Source organism: Lepisma saccharinum, chromosome 1 (assembly GCF_977018435.1).
Source record: "Lepisma saccharinum chromosome 1, izLepSacc3.1, whole genome shotgun sequence".
In the NCBI taxonomy this organism is placed as follows: Eukaryota; Metazoa; Arthropoda; class Insecta; order Zygentoma; family Lepismatidae; genus Lepisma; species Lepisma saccharinum.
In genome coordinates this window covers 210,626,953-210,644,128 of record NC_139229.1, presented here as the reverse complement: position 1 = coordinate 210,644,128, position 17,176 = coordinate 210,626,953, and the positions used below count along the sequence as shown (strand labels likewise).

Here is a 17,176-nt window from a genome sequence, read left to right as displayed (position 1 = left end):
GGAAGGCCTGTGTTGCTGCAGCCATGAACCTTCAGATTCAAGAAGGCTAGAGAGTTAGTTAGTTAGTTATTGAGTTTACTAATAATCAAAAGAATCACTCATGGGGTCTCTGGTTCGATACCAGGTGGAGGCAGATAGTGGTTTGGATCCCACTTTAAACTGTAGGTCTAGTCCCGATTAACCTTATGTTAATTTATCAGATATTGGAAAGTAATATTTGAAATTAATTTTACAGATGCCAACTGATGCTTTCATTATCTATATGTAAGGTGAGACAGACAAATTCGTTATTTGGCTGGTATTTACTTCGCAGTACTCAGCCTTCAGTAGGGAGGAGATAAGCTATATCCAACATGTCCTTGTGAATATTACATATTAACTGTTGAAATGTTTTTAAAAAATGGGACCTTGGTGAGAATAGTGCCGTCAAGAGGTAACAAACTTACGGGAAGAAATTGAACTGTGTGGACACCGGAAAATATTAAAGGAGTTTGTGTTGCTGTCAGCCGCAATCCCAGACAATCTGCACGTTGACAAGCTGTTGCTCTTAACATATCCAGCAGATCTCATTCATTGGATATTTCGTGCATACATGAATTACCATCCATATAAAATTGAAATAGTGCAATAGGATTGTGGAAAGAAATCATTAAATTCTTCCATCATGCTACTGTGCATCATGATTCAAATGCAGGAATGCATCAGTCTCAGTGGATGACACCTAGTAAAATTACATTCATAATGGCAAACTTACATCTTTCACATAATTATAATACTTTAAGTAAAAGTCAGTGTAAGGTTTATTGACTAGTGAATATTTGCAAGTTCTTTTCTGCTCCACCCTTTATCATGCAAAATGAGCAAAATATACATTTTCATTAATTCTGCATAAAAATTAGATTTAATGGGTAATTAACGGCTATTTGATATTCTGATTATCTCATGAGTGAATATTTATTTTGACAAAACATTGATGTGATGCAATCCATATATTCCAATGTTTATAATTATGCCGAAAAGTTTCAGTTTGTTTACAATGTTCTAATATAAATGTAAGTAAATAAAATAAAAAGCACATACAATTCTTCCTACAAATGCTTTCTTAATTAAAGAAAACTCCTTAAGTTTAAAAGCTTTAAGGCTTTTTAAATGCTACAAACAGTTTACACATCTTGCAGTTCACCTTCAAAATGTACAAAAATTAACGTTGTTGTAATATCAACGCACAATAAAGTCATCTGACAGGTTGCCATATGTCTTTATTTCATATGTCTCTCCTCCACCCTCCTTGTATGTCTGTACTACCTCACTCTACCTGTCTACTAATTTTTATCTTCCACCATTTTTCTTCATCTCCTCAGTACATATCTTGTCGTTTTTTAATGATTTTTTTTCTTTTCTTTGTTTCTTTTATTTTTCTATTATACTTCTATATAACACCACCCAGCTAAAGAATGTGGCATATCTTTTTTGTGAACTTACAATGTGTCTAAAATTAGAACTTGCTCTTGCAACTCTAGAAACAGCAAACACACAAAATCACACTTTAAAAGAACTGCGATTGTCAAGTAGCAATCACAGTTTTCACCGTAACTAACTCAAAATACCTGCCGTTCCGCAACTTGGCAACATGTTATCCATCTATCGTACGTACTGAAAGTCGTGATCAACATGTTACAAGAAGGAAGTAAACTGTACAAAAAAGAATCTAATATATGCCTGTTAAAGTACATACCTTTATTAGTCTTCAACATAATCACCATCTAAATCGACACATTTTTGCCAACGTTCTGGAAGTTTGAAAATTCCTCTGTTGTAGAACTCCGTTCGGGCACGTCTGAGTATTCTCCTAACGGCAAGTTCCACTTCCTTGTTGGTGTCATATCTGTTTTCCCGCATGTGTTCTTTCAGAAAAGAAAACAAGTGAAAGTCAGGAGCCAGATCTGGACTGTAGGGAGGATGTCGGAGTTCCCACCCAAATCTGGCAACTTCATCCCTCGTTAGCTGTGCTGTGTGCGGCTTGGCATTGTCGTGTTGGAGGATAACACTATCCCTGCCAGGACGTTTTTCACAAATAGCACGACGAAGTTTTCTCAAAGTGCGCACATAGTGAGCAGCATTGATTGTTTCCCCTGGAGTGAGAAAGTCCACGAAAAGAAGACCCTCCGAATCCCAGAAGACAGTTCCCATTACTTTGCCAGCTGATGACATTGTCCTCGGTTTCTTCTTTCTTGGTGATGTTTGATGTCGCCACTCCAGGCTTTGACGTTTACTCTCAGGCTCGTAGAGGTGGAAAATGGTTTCGTCTCCAGTAACCAAACACTTCAAGAAACCCTCGCCTCCATCCTCTGCTCGGTACCGCACCAAAAGTTCCATACAAACATCTTTTCTGTTTCGTTTTTGTGCCGCATTCAAATCCCTTGGCACCCATCTGCAACACACTTTCCGGTAACCCAGTACACCAATCATCTCCTGGATAGCACTGTGCCCTACTCCAACAATGTGTGAAAGTTCCCTAACCAAAACACGCCTGTTCCCCTGGATGATTTCCTGGACGCGAGCCACGTTCCTGTTGTTCGAGGCAGTTCTCGGGCAGCCTGTGCGAGGGAGATTACTGATGTCTGTGTTTCCACTTCTAAAATGTTTTATCCATCGCCTGATGCTACTGGTAGCCATACACTGATCACCATACACTTCCTGCAATCGGCGGTGGATATCTGATGCCGATGCACCTTCCTTCAACAGAAATTCAATTACTGCACGCTGGCGAAACAACGTGTCAAACGGAGCCATTACTCGCTACTCGCTAATGCGCATCGTACTGCGCCGATCACCCCACTTTCAAGTGTATGTTGTCACAATAGATGGTTCTAACTGTCTTATACAGCGCATCGCTCTACGTAAACATTTACGTCTGAAATAAAAAGTTGATCACGACTTTCAGTACGCACCAAGTATTTACAACAATCACACATTCCACTCACTGGATGTTCATGGGAATGACTGCACTCGACTCCAATCCACATCAATCGGAATTGTCTTGCACTTATATATGGCCTTCTTTAAACTGTATGCACCATTCAAATGTTTTACTGTGGCTAGGAGTTCAATCACCATACTGTGCTTGAAGCCTTCAATGAATTTCACTCAGTTTTACACCTTCATTCACTAGAAACTCCATCACAACATGCTGTTACATGTTCGCACTCTCAGGTTTGCCCACCATCTTGTTTAACAAGTGACTCCATTGCCCATGGCATCATGTTAATAGTGGCACTTGTTCCTCATTAAGTAATGTCTTCTGTAGATGTGTTTGGTTATTTTGAACGACCAGATTTGCCTTGACGAACCTTCATATCTTGTGACTTGATTGCACTATGTATTGCTTGTCACCAATCTTTTTTTTTCTTCACATGTTTGTAGCATTCTTTTCCCTTCACACCCCCCCCCCCCTCTCTCTTGTTCATAAAATTTTATATCATTCTCAACTTTTGCATTGAACCCATTCAGGTTGATGTTTCAGTATTCAGTGACCCATTTCATAACCATGCCAGTTTTTTTTTTTTTTTTTTTTTTTTTTTTTTTTTTTTTTTTTTTTGCCATTTATAGATTCCTAGATACTCTTCCCTACATGTTTCTGCTCCCTTAGCCTTCCAAGATCCTTTTTAATCCACAATGTGGTGACACTATGAAAGTCCAATATACTTCTTTTAGAAGCGAGCTAATACCATTTTGAATTCAAAGCAGTTCAGAGTGTTTATATATTTTAATGTATAAATTTTCCATTGGAAGTATACCATATCTATTCAAAATATCACATGAGATAATCATTTTATTATAAAGTCTCCACACAATGTTGTTGCAAAAATAATGAAAATATGCATTTTCCAAAATTCCAGGATATTTAGACTCTGTGAGGCTCTCGGACTCACAGAAAGTATCAGCCAGCGTTTGTGATAAATTCCAACCAATACTTTCTGATACCAATACCACTGGTATCAGCTCAGCTTTACTTTTTTTTATTAGCATATTTATTCGCAAAGCAATGTTTTATGCAATATTATATGTTAAATTTAAGCTTAAGTTTAATGTAGAAGTCATGTTTTACAAGAATCCACAAAGTCATAAAAATTACTGTATTATTATTTCCAGTGCTCCACCTGTAGAATTTGTCAAATTGAATGTTTATTAGGGATGGTATAAATTAATCTGTACTCTATTGGCTTTGACCAATATGGGCAATCAGTTTATACATAAAATCGCCGATAATTTTACCTATCCATTATATCTACAAATACAATGGAACGTCGATTTTACATTTTTGATGGTGCCAAGCTGAAAAACTTATAATGCTGGAATATGTAAAACCGAGGAAAATTTTATAACACTTTGCTATTTCGGGACAGTCCTCCTCCGTAGCCGAGCGGGTTAAGGCATTCACTCATCTTGAGATCGTTCGCTGCGGGACGGCGTAGGTTCGAATCCGGCTCTGGTCGGAATTTATTCGGCCTACATATAGGGCCGGTGGCAACCCACCATCGTGAGGAAATTGGGGAGCTCCGAGTGAGTGAGCGTAATCTGGTCACGGAGACCTACTATAACGGCTGGGGATACTTCTGGCTGACGCCCCGACTATTCCAATACTGGTCGAAGATCTCCACGCTTAGAGGTGACGAAGGAAAGCGTGGGAAGGGAGACCGGCAGTCGGTAGGTATGCCTAGCCCCTTCATGGGCTGTTGCGCAACGGATTATTATTATTTCGGGACCATCAAGATTGAATGTATAATGCAGGAAAATACAGGGTGGCGCACGAAATGATACCCCATTTGTTTTTAGTGTAAAATCTTCAGTAAGCAACATTTGTCAAAAAAACATACATTGCAATGAACATAGCAATGTGGAAAAATGTTTCAATGCAAAACATGCTCAATACCATTGCACTGCACAACTGTAGTCAAACGAACAGTTAGGTTATTGATCATGATCACCCTCCGACACATGTCTTCAGTAATTTCAGTGAAAGCTTATGTAATTAATGTTCTCAAATCCATGAGATTTTCTGGATGTTTTGGAAAAATCCTTTCCTTCAGGAATCTCCACAGGAAATAGTCACAGGGATTAAGGTCTGGACTATTGGGAGGCCAATACTGCCCACCATTAAAGCGTTCTGGAAACCTGTTTGAAATGATGCGGAAGTTGAAGATCTCGTGCAAGAAATCCAAGACCACGTTGGCAGTATGCGGTCTTGCACCATCCTGCATAAATCATGGTCTGTTAAATGGCAAATCCTTCACAAGAAGCTGAGAAATAAATTGATTACGAAGCCTCTCCAGGTAACGCTCACTGTTAACATTTTCATCGAAAAAGAATGGTCCAATGAGTCCATGCGTTGAAATAGCAGCCCACACTGTAATCCCGGGAAAATGGCTTTCCTTTTGATGGAGCACTTGCAGATTGTCGGTAGCCTAAAATCGCATATTTTGTCTATTCACCACTCTGTCCAAGTGAAAGTGAGCCTCATCCGAAAACCACGTATTGTTGATAACATCCATATGTCCCTCGGCCCATTCAGCGAATACCAGTCTCCGCTGAATCTTTTCTGGTGTCAGTTTCTGCACAACTGTTATTTTATAGGGGTACAGGTGAAGATCACTTTTGAGAATTCTTTGCAGGGAGCATCTCTATATACCCAGTTGGGTAGCTGCTTTTCTACAGGACTTACTGGGGCTTCTTTGCATAGCGACCCGTACACTTTCGATGTTTTCCGGCGTACGGACACTATTCACTTGTGGCCGTTTCGGTTCCAGTAATGTCCCTTGAACCTGCAATTGTTCATCGAGTTTGTGAATTGTTCTCTTGCTTGGAGCCCAACGTGTGTTGAATTGGGCGCGTAAACGTCTCTGTGCACCAACAATGCTTTTGGTTTCCGCGAACAACAACACTATTGCTGCACGATGTTCTGGCGTGAGCCTTCCTTTGTCAGCCATGCCGCTACACTGGACTGCTAGCGCCACGGTGAAGATTCAGTGAACTACAGCCTCTGGCAGTAAATCTCCATGGATTAAGGTTTCCTAGGAAAGAATATTTTAAAATTAATACATAAATATTAATTTCATTCAAAAAGTAAATGGGGTATCATTTCATGCGCCACCCTGTATAAAATCCGGGAATGTAAAATCTTGGTTCCATAGTATCTCGTAATTGCAATATTCTGCCATTTTGTTATGTTTTTATGGATATAAACATATAATCTTCATTCCCTACTTTTTCAAAAGGTAAATGTGTAAACATGCAGCTTCTTTTGCATTGTAGTCATCCATTTATTAAGGCATTCATTCAGTGAACTATTCACTCTCTTCAAGAAGTGTTCGGAATTTTATATTGGATGGGTAGAATATCTGTAATCAGTATGAGTAAATTATATATTGGTCCATCCCTAATATTTATGTTTCCATATTTTCATGAAAACTGCTTACTTCAAGCCCTTATTACCTTTTTTTCTGTAGGGTTGCAGAAACCGAGGAACAAAAGAAAGCTCGCTTAGAGAAGTGGGACAAGTTTGTAAAGCAAGAAGATGAGAAAAAGGCTAAGATGAAAGCAGAGGGAAGTGGTCAACCCTCAGATTCTGCAGGCAGTGGGGCAAGGAACATTTTAGAGACAGCTGTGAGTAAGGAAAGTCCTGTTTGTGAAAAAGACTCAAAGAATCTTTGAAAGTGTCTTGTTTTTTGTTAAAAAGCACTATGAATCTAGGACGAGCTGCACTATGTGAAGTTTGTTTCTAGTACCACTAAGCAGATTTGTGTTGCCTCTATGAAGTAACCAAATTATTGCAAATATCTGTGTTTGTGTAAATACAGTTCTCTTTGTTGAATGTGAACAGGAAATAGATTCACAGTTGTGTCATTTTCTGAAATGATATTGCAGAAGCAATTGCGTTTATATTATATATGTAATACATATTGTACATGTGTGTGTAGATTTAAGTCTGTTGGTAGAATATAATACCAATAACATAATCAAAGACTATTTTTTGTTTAGGTACAAGAATGTTTCAATACATAAAAAATGTGCAGAAAACAGTCTAAGTTACATGTTTTTGAGTTGGGTATTTTTTTGTACTATTATACCACAAGACATGGTAACACATCAACAAGTTCCCATATAAGGATGCTTAACAGCCCTTCATTGAACGAATTGGTTGGTTACAATGGAAAGACAATCTGGGACAAGGAATGTCTAACATGGTTCAGGTAGCTGGTGCCGATGGAAACTGTGCACAACACATTGACCTTGAGGCTATCTCGCTTATGTGTATCAAAGTCTCCTGGATTCTCAACCCTCCAAATTCGTCTATTCACTTTTCCCGAAACATGGAACGTGGCCTCATCAGAGAAAAAAAAAAGACTGAGAGACTGAAGGGCATCACCTCCTTCACCATTTAATTGGGTTAACATTAATTCACAGAATTCCTTCCTCATGGTATAGTCCTCTTCTATCAGATCGTGCACAAATCTCAACTTGTAGGGGCCGGCTTTCATTTTCTTGCATAAGATACTGTGTAACGTAGACCTCGCCACTCCCAGTTCCAAGGATCTTCATTTAAGATATTTCATTGGACTCCATTACATGCTCTCCTGTAGTCTTAATCTTTCCATACCATCTCTGGAAGCTTGTCTCTGCTGGAGGTATTTTTCCAAACATTCTTTGGAACCTTCTCTGCACCAAAACACAAGATTTTTAAGTCTGCAAGCCATAACATGCACTGGACTTTTTCCTGCATCGATGCCGGAATCACGTATTCACCTGCATATGCGTCATTCAGCAGTGTGGGCAGAACAAAATGCAAATTTTTTTTCTGTGTAAAAAACAATATTTCGTTGTAATGAACCTATTACTTTAAAGTTATAGCTTTTTAGAACCCTGCAGGACTTTGAAAACACATTGTATTTACTGTAATAACTGTGTGTTTTTTCCACCACAACCAAAAACTCAAACTAGTGACTTGTCTACACCATCCCTCTCATGCAGATACATGATAATACTGATATAGATACTTTCAGAATGGGTGGGGTTGTGTCACCAAAGTATAGGTTGTTGGACAATCATGCTGTGGTCTGATGGGGTTGTTGGATAATTGTTCGGCAATGGAAAGTGTCCCATATTTTTCCTGCATTCAGGTTTCACCTTTCCTGCAGTTGAAGTAGTCCTGTCAAATTATCTTCTTGGCCTGCAGGCTTGCTTCTAACCTATCCTTTCCTCCTAATTTTTTTTGCCGGTCAGCTACTGATGATGAGCTCTGAGGTGTAACTACCCTGATGTCCATGTCCTGGGTCCAATACCTGGTCTGGAGGCACAAAGTGGTTTGGATCTCACTTTAAACTGTAGGTCCAGTCCCAGTTCATCTTCCTTTGTTTCCTTGACACCCTCTGCTATGCTTGAGCAGCCCTAACGGGTAAGCAAATTTGCCTCTAGAGTACCTTCACTGAGACGTTTTCACACTTACAAAACCTTATGTCAAAAAGCATGCTATCTGCTTTGCTTTTAAACTTTTGTAGCTATTTTTTGCATGAATCAACATCTTTTTATTATTATTATTATTATTATATGACTTCAGTAGCCTTTTGAGAGCTATATGATGACTATCTTCTTGTCAAGCTTTCTCCTACGGAGCTCTCCATTTTCTGACAACTAAAATCGATACTTCATATACCCTTGGCTCGTAGTGAGGTTTTGCCTTTACCACTTCGTAGTTAACTTCCTCATCACTTATTTTATTGGTAAAAGCTTAGTATCAAAATGTCTCACCAAACACAGGACATTTCTTTACAGCCTCTATGGTGGCACTTCTGCTTCTCATCTTATGAAAAATGCAGTCGGACAATGTGATGATGCAATCTCCGCACAAATAGCATTCACATTTCCAATATATCATATATAGCTAAACACCACTCATGAACTCCAAACACAACTCACTCAGTCACAACGAAAACAACGAAGATGAGCTTCTGCAGTCTACAGTTCAGTGAGTTGAGAAAACAGGGTTTTTCCCTTCTCGGCACACTAAGGGAGGACTGAGGGCATTTCCAAAACCAGAAGAGACTCAGACACTGAAGCTGTAAACACAGGAGGCCAAATTTGAATTGGACAAGTGCAAAAGATGGTTTTTCAGCAAAAATGAATGTACATGTTTGCCAGCATTTTATCAAATACTCCATTACATACATGCTCTCCTGTAGTCTTAATCTTTCCATACCATCTCTGGATACTTGTCTCCACTGGAGGAATTTTTCCAAACATTCTTTGGAACCTTCTCTGCACCAAAACACAAGATTTTAACTCTGCAAGCCATAACATGCACTGGGCTTTTTCCTGCATCGATGCCGGAATCACGTGATCACCTGCACACACGTCATTCAGCAGTGTGGGCAGAACAAAATGCTATTTTTTTTCTGTGTAGAAAACAATATTTCGTTGTAATGAACCTATTACTTTTAAGTTATAGCTTTTTAGAACCCTGCAGGACTTTGAAAACACATTGTATTTACTGTAATAACTGTATGTTTTTTCCACCACAACCAAAAACTCAAACTAGTGACTTGTCTACATCACCCCTCTCATGATAATACTGATATAGATACTTGAAGAATGGGTGGGTTTGTGTATGAGTAAAACAGCCCAAGCAAATTGGTAAACTAGCTTGTAAGTATGATTTTTGGTCCACGTACATACTCGCAGTTGGAGAAATCTCCTGTAAATTGACTAAAAGTAACCTTTGTTGCAGGGTTGAATAACCAAAATACTTCAGAACCAATAGGGCGATCCTTAGAATCAAGATATCAATGTGAAATTCTTAACTTTTCTTTTTGAAGCAAATGTTACTATTACAAGTCAAATTTAGAAAAGAATTGTTTGTCAGTCCACCCTATTAAACATCAAGTATAATTGAAACTGAATACCATGACCATTATTTACCAGCAGTAGCATGACTAAATAAGGTAGATTTGACACCGAAGCGAAAGTGACACGTGCCGCTTTAGGATTTCATCGATCGAACTCAGGCTCGTGCATCCTGCCGTGCTGCTATGGTGGGAAACCTTGCATCTGTTCGCTTATTCCCAAGCAGCACATGTCGCCTGTCGTTTTGGTGTGAATTCTCCCTAAACTTATTATTTAAAATAGTGTTAAAATTTATTTAATTAAATATTTAAAATATTTTTTTACGTAAAAAGTGTATGATTTCAGTCGACACAACTACAATGGAAATCAATGCTTGATTTTTGTCAGAAAACTACATTGTTCAAGATATTTAAGTAAAATAAATCAATCAATGAACACTTTGTGCTCATTTTCACTTGCTGCACAAACGTCGCCCATAGCAATGAGTTTCTGAAAACCAACAGAACTATTAAATCGGTGTCCAGAAAAAATCATAAAGTTGCATGGAAGTTCCACAACGTCGTGTGTCGAACAACCAATAAAATAAGATAACTTTATGAACATGGAGTGGTATTTATTTACAGCTACAACTTACTCCTGATTTGGATTTTAAGAAAAAGGCAAACTATCTATCTCATGTACAGCCTGCATCTGTGCAAAGATTTTAGAACAGCATGCTACAATGCTAGAGTCCAAGGTTCGAATCCCAGCCTGGGAATAATTGTTCTCTATGAGTTTCACTTCATCAATTTCATCTTAACATAACTCATTAGTCAAAAGTGGGAGAAAAGTGACGCAAAAGAACTTAATTCAGTCTCCTGCATGTTGCACCAAGTTGTCATTTTTGTAACTGAAATTGTACTACTTTATATTATCAATATATACTTCGAAAATATGAAAATTACATTTATATTCAATGAAATGTTACTCCAGCATAAGACATGATATAACCACCATTTTCAAAATTGAAATTGTGTCTTCAATTTTCGAGCAAAATGAACATTTAAGTGAGTACCACATTTGGTACTCTTGGCAATGAGGACAATGCATGTGAGTACCAGGTACTCATGGCAGTCAACCTGTTAATTATAGTCACAGAGATGTCATTTTATTCTTGAATTAGTTTCAGGTATCAGAAAGTATACTGATTACATTTTTGCCAATACTGATAAACTATCACTACAAAATTTATGGATACCAATAATTTATATTCTGAACCAATATAAAATTGTAAATGTTCCTTGAAGAACATGAATGGTTACTTTACATCATTTATTAATCTGTGGAAGCAGATAACTGCAATTGATTTTGCCTTTGAAAAACAAATTGCGCAATTAAACATTTACTTTTCAAAACCACTACATGTGAATTATATCTTTCTATTCATAGAAATAATAACAAAAGGGCATAATATTGCACTGAATTGAATGCTGTTTAGTAATATATCGATAAAATTACTGATTCACTCATATGCTTACATTGGACAAAACCATCTCTAATAATAGCAACAATAATAATAATAAAAAGGTGAGGATAGTATGGCTATGAGAGGAAATGAAGGAGGACATTGTATAATCAATTTAAAATAGGAATGTAATATGAATTATGTACTCTGGAAAAAAAAAACCTGAAAATTCTGAAAAACTCAAGAGAATCTCAGGGAAAATGAATTTAGAGTTCATGTGGGAACCCTGATACAGTTTCACAACACATTCTCTTGAAACACCTGTATATCTGGAGTAAAAATTTACTGGAAATTCGAGGGGAAGTTGGGTATACCAGACCAATTTATTGCAGTTCATTCTACCTCCACATGACCTTCACCTCTACCAAACACATTCCATTGTTCAGTGGTGTCATGAAATGAAAACTGATGAGGTCTTCTGTTGCCGTGATATACGAGGGTCATTCAGAAAGTAACCGCTGTTTGGCTGTAAATAAAAAAACAGCATAGATACAACAAATTTTTACTTTACTTCTGATAGGTACAACTGTCCTCAACATAGTCACCATGTAAATTCAAGCACTGGTTATAGCATTTCACCAAATTACCTATCCCTTCTGCATAAAACTCAGCTGCCTGGGAATTCAACCAATCTTTCACAGCATTTTGAAGATCCTCTTGATCAGCGAAGTGCTGTGCCCCAAGCCACTTCTTCATGTGAGTGAACAGATGAAAATCAGGAGCCAAGTCCAGGCTGTATGGGGGATGATCAAAAACATCCCATTTGAATTGGCGCAAAAGGTCTTGTGTTCGCCAAGCAGTGTGTGGGTGAATGTTGTCATGCACAAACACAACCCCAGATGTCAGCAGACCACAATGTTTGTTCTGGATGGCTCTTCTCAGTTTCTGCAAAGTGTTACAGTAAACTTTGGAAGTGATTGTCGTACCACGTTACATGAATTCGACAAGCAAGATTCCCTTAGCATCCCAAAACACGGTGGCCATAACCTTCCTCGCTGACAAAGTTTGACGGGCTTTCCTCGGCTTGTTTGGAGAACCGGTATGACCCCCATGCCATTGACTGTTGTTTTGTCTCAGGGTTCACATATGCCACCCAAGTTGGCCTCCTCGATGGCACAGTGGTAGCGTTGTCGCCTTGTAATCAAGGGGTCCCAGGTTCGATTCCCAGTGGAAGCACATAGTGGTTCGGATCCCACTTAAAACTGTAGGTCCAGTCCCGATTAGCCTTACTGTGCATAAAGTGGACTTAAAACACCAAATCAATCAATCAAATCTATCAATGCCATCCAAGTCTGTTCACCAGTCACTATTCTGTTAAAAAACTCCTCCCCTTCCATGTTGTACCAGGAAAGAAAGTCTAAGGCAGAGACCATTCGACTGGCTTTGTGGATCTCTGTGAGAATTTTGGGACCCACCGAGCACAGAACTTCCAGTAGCCTAATTTTCCGGTGACAACCTTGTACAACACAGTCCGAGAAATGTTCGGAAATTGTTCAGAAAGATCCTCCGAGATTGTGAATCAACGGTTCTCACGAACTTTGTCATCAATTTTCTTGACAAAATCATCACTCACTACAGAAGGCCTACCACTGCTAGGTTCATCATGAATGTTTGTTCTTCCTGCTCTGAAAAATCTGATCCACTGATGCACAACACCTTCACCCATAATGTTTGGACCGTAAACAGCACACAATTCATGACGAATGTCGGCCGCTGGCAGATTTTTTGCCCAAAGATATCTTATCACTCCTTGTACCTTGCATTTGGTGGGATTTTTGATGGCAGCACACATTTTGTGACATTATAACCAGCACACGCGCAGCACTACGATGCTCTCACTAGCACAGCTGGAAGCTTATGGAATCACAGATTGCATGATGTAACAACGATTGCCCACTACTACTAGCACCATGCCACAACGGCGGTTACTTTCCGAATTACCCTCATAATTACATGGCTCTATTAAGTCACTCGTCTTATGTTTGCAAACTTTGAATATGATGAATCCTGATGCAAAGAAGTCCAAAGAGGCATTAGGTCAGTTGACTGGGGTACCCTGTTCTTAGTGAGCCCCTGCCTATACATCTTCTGGGAAAGGTGGTGTTCAATATTTGCAAACAAAAGAATTTTCACAGTTCAGTTGCCATTGAAACAAAGTATTCATGACCCAACAAACTCTACAATTTAAAGGCATTGAACAATTTTTTTTTGAAAGGTGTGAAATTACACTCGTACAAAAACAAAAAATAATTTGACAACCATTACACATTTTACCAAAGATGGCAGTGTATATGGCAAGAATAATAAATAGTTTAGCGGTAACAAAGGTAATATTTTCATTTCTAAAGGAAGATGTATATCAGAAACTCAATAGAAGTGTGATGTGTTTTCTCTCTATTATAAATGTACACACACCAAGGAAACTATGTTATCATAATGACACAAAATATCATTTCCACAGATACATAGATGGTATTTTTCATTTTGTTTATCTAAAATATGAGATCAACAACAAAAATAATATTGTATTTTGCAATTGTTTGCTGATCACATCACTCACTGCTGTAGGAATATTCTTTGTTGTGTAATTGCAATTAAATAAATATAGACGAGACTGCTCCTCCATTCCTTTCTCGCAAGTCACGACTGTGTGTTTACACTTTTCCGTATATTCAGCACAGAATAGAAATAAACAGCATTCTATTCCTTGATGATTTTTTTTCTATAATTGATTTCAATAATATATGCTGTGATTGGTCTAAAGTCTGTCACGAAAGGCTTTATTTAGAACCGTTCCTAGTTAGAAATTCTTGGACCTTAACCATGAATTCGAAGCAACTTGATGTGTGTTCTACAGTTGAGTCATCATATCAACCAGTGTCCAGCGCAGAACGGTGATTTTGACAAAATGCTGTTTCCCTGCTGGCTGCTTCGGGGAGGAGGGATTTAAATGTTGCCACTTCTTGCCCAAGCACTAGGCCTAATTGGTTGTTTGACTGCAAGTTCCTTCGTAGGTAAATGCGGCAACAGAGGGTCACGGCCATAAAGGCAGTACCCGCGCTGGCTGGAAAGGCATCTCCAGTTTAACACCACTTCATTGGAAGCATGGAAGTCATTTGATTGTGTACAGACAGCTTTAGGGACATGATGCATAACTTGTTTAAAATTGAACTCTAAAAGTTTATTTTGAAAATTAAAGAAACATGAGAAAGCAATATATCCTGCCAGTTATCAAACCAGATGATCATTCTGGAAATTTTAATATTTTAGGTCTTCTGCTAGTGTAATAAATGTGCTCCTGCATGGGACCACTTTCACTCACTTCTCCTCATCTTCGTGCATGCTAGGCTCAAGTGTATACAATAGAATATAATTTTAATAATGATATTACACAGACACATATATGTAAAATATATGCCTTGGTAGTGTCAGCCCACAATCATCTATTTTAGTTTCATATATCACTGTGAATAGACTAAACTATATTTTAACATGGAAATGATGACTATGTTTACTTAACTGTCAATTTCACTCTGTATTTCACTTTACGATCCATATTTGAGGGCCCACTACCACGGACAAATTACGGTTATACGTACTACTAGGCTTTGAGTATGTGTCACTAAATTTGCCTGTCCGAGCGTTAATCACTCGAGCAAAGAAGCTCTTAATTCCATACGCTATCTAGCATCATCTGTGTGAACTATTTGGCTCTCAAGTGAAATCCTCTCCCTTCAGCTCTCTAGTGCTCATTGTTGCAACCTCGTTTGCAAAAGCAAGTAGATTAGCCAGTCATGTGGAGAAACATATTACATAGCTTATCACATTGAAAGAAGCAATATAATATTTTATTTTATTTCTACTTAAAATTACAATCATTAAGACATTTCAAGATTTCATAATCATCTGTGTTTTGACTTTAGGGGCATAGTATAAATTGAATCTGTAGTTGGTAATGCAAATGTAAATCTCTTCTGGTACAAGTTTTTATTAAAATCAGTATTTTGTGATTTAAAATTGCAAAACCTCAAGCCACTTGCAAAAGTTGACATCAAATGTCCACATTTCAATTTAAAAACGCAAAATTATGTACCATTTCTTTAATAAAGTTGTATTTTCTAAATATTACTTGTATGAAATGTTGAGTTAAGAACAACCCAAAGTACATAATTCATATTTTTAAATTTGATTTTTAAATAAAAAAGAATAATGGCAGTCTTTGTATTGGAGACATGTGAAGAACTTTGCTAGGTATGTATTTAAATATGAAACTTTTGAGCCCAACATTTTTGTATTGAAATATCCTTGTACAAACATTTTTATAGGGTAATTTTGGGAAGAATAAAACATATTGTGAGAAAACACTGAATTTTATTTTCTAAGTGGAACATAATTTTCATGATAAGTGAAGGAGAATGTTAAAAATATTACTTTTTCAAGATGTACCTGATGTAAGAAACAAAGAGATGGCAAATTAAAACATGTGATAAATAGAATAAAATGTAGTGATTTCTTGTTAATAGCATATGAATTATTTCTCAGGACTGCTGCAATATTGTCCTCCCTTCAAAATAAACTTATAGTACTATATGAGGTTGCCTATGTCATTGTTATCTTCTTACATTTGTCATTAATAAGCACATTCATTGTTAAAATAATTGCATGACTGTAAATTTTATAAGCTGATTTGTAAAACTGTTTCCCAGATCCAAATAAATTGTCTTCCTTCAGGCATTTGAATTAAATAAATAAACAAGTTTGTCTTTGAAAAAATATTAAATGCCATGATGATAAGCTAATGTAAAACACTGCTTGTTGTGGGCTCATTAAAAGTTAAGTGACTAACAAAAAATCTTTTAGAGTTATTTTCAGTGTCAACATTTTCTTAGTACTGGTGTTTTGGCTTTTCAGGATATAACCTTGATTTTTATTCTTATATCTCAATGTCACCAACAGAGTATTATTATAAGGCAGACACCAAATAGAATTTAAACCTGCATATGGTTGGTTACCTATCGTTTATTGTTTTCAAGTTTTTATCATCTGTAGCTGTGTTAAGCAGGCCAAAATTAAACTGAATTGAAGACTAGAAATTAGTTATTGAAATAAGATATTTCAATTCATTGCATCTCTACAGAATATGGTTAATGTTTGATGCTACTAGAAGAAAACCATGCAAATCATTATAGGAAGAAGAAGAAGAACTGCCTACCCTTTCACTGGTACAGCAATTTTTTTCAGAAATCATATGATGCAATTCTAGTAAGAAACATATTTCTTCACAGACTCATTAAGTTGCCGAGAAAAGTTTACGAGTTTCTTCTTTTTTCAAATGTCAAGTCTGAATGGTAAACCATTGAAAAAAGTTATGGTTACAGCAATGGAATTCCGTGATTAATTGCAAAGGTGTATATCAAGATAATTCATTTATTATCTTATTTGCTTATTTAAACAAACAATCATAAGAATGTACATACATACTTCATAACTCACTGTTCATATGATTGCACTAATATAGACTGAACTCGATGCATACAAATGTATATACCACGTAAAATTTCCAGGTTGACCTTAGTCGTCCTGTACGGAATATGTTGTGATAATTTTTAACCATTAATTCTATTATCCTGAAGAAGGACCAACAATTTTTTTTTCATCCATACCCAGGCATGTTTTGTGAACTTAGTCGTTATTAGGATTACTTTTACATCTACCAAAAATGTTATTTTTTTTCTACTTCTATAATGTGTGTTCTTATATGATTACACAAATAGT

At 37.3% G+C, this 17,176-nt stretch overlaps 1 protein-coding gene across 3 annotated transcripts in view; it reads left to right on the top strand.

The window, feature by feature from the left end:
* Nucleotides 1–16,114, top strand: part of barc (RRM1_TatSF1_like and RRM2_TatSF1_like domain-containing protein barc) — a 111,698-nt gene extending 95,584 nt beyond the window's left edge. For all 3 annotated transcript variants that reach the window (XM_083111744.1, XM_083111751.1, XM_083111760.1), the window contains exon 8: nucleotides 6,507–16,114. In XM_083111744.1, the coding sequence (XP_082967870.1) occupies nucleotides 6,507–6,711 (205 nt within the window). In that variant the 3' untranslated portion in view covers nucleotides 6,712–16,114. The remainder of the gene's footprint in view (nucleotides 1–6,506) is intronic.
* The last annotated feature ends 1,062 nt before the right edge of the window (nucleotides 16,115–17,176 follow it).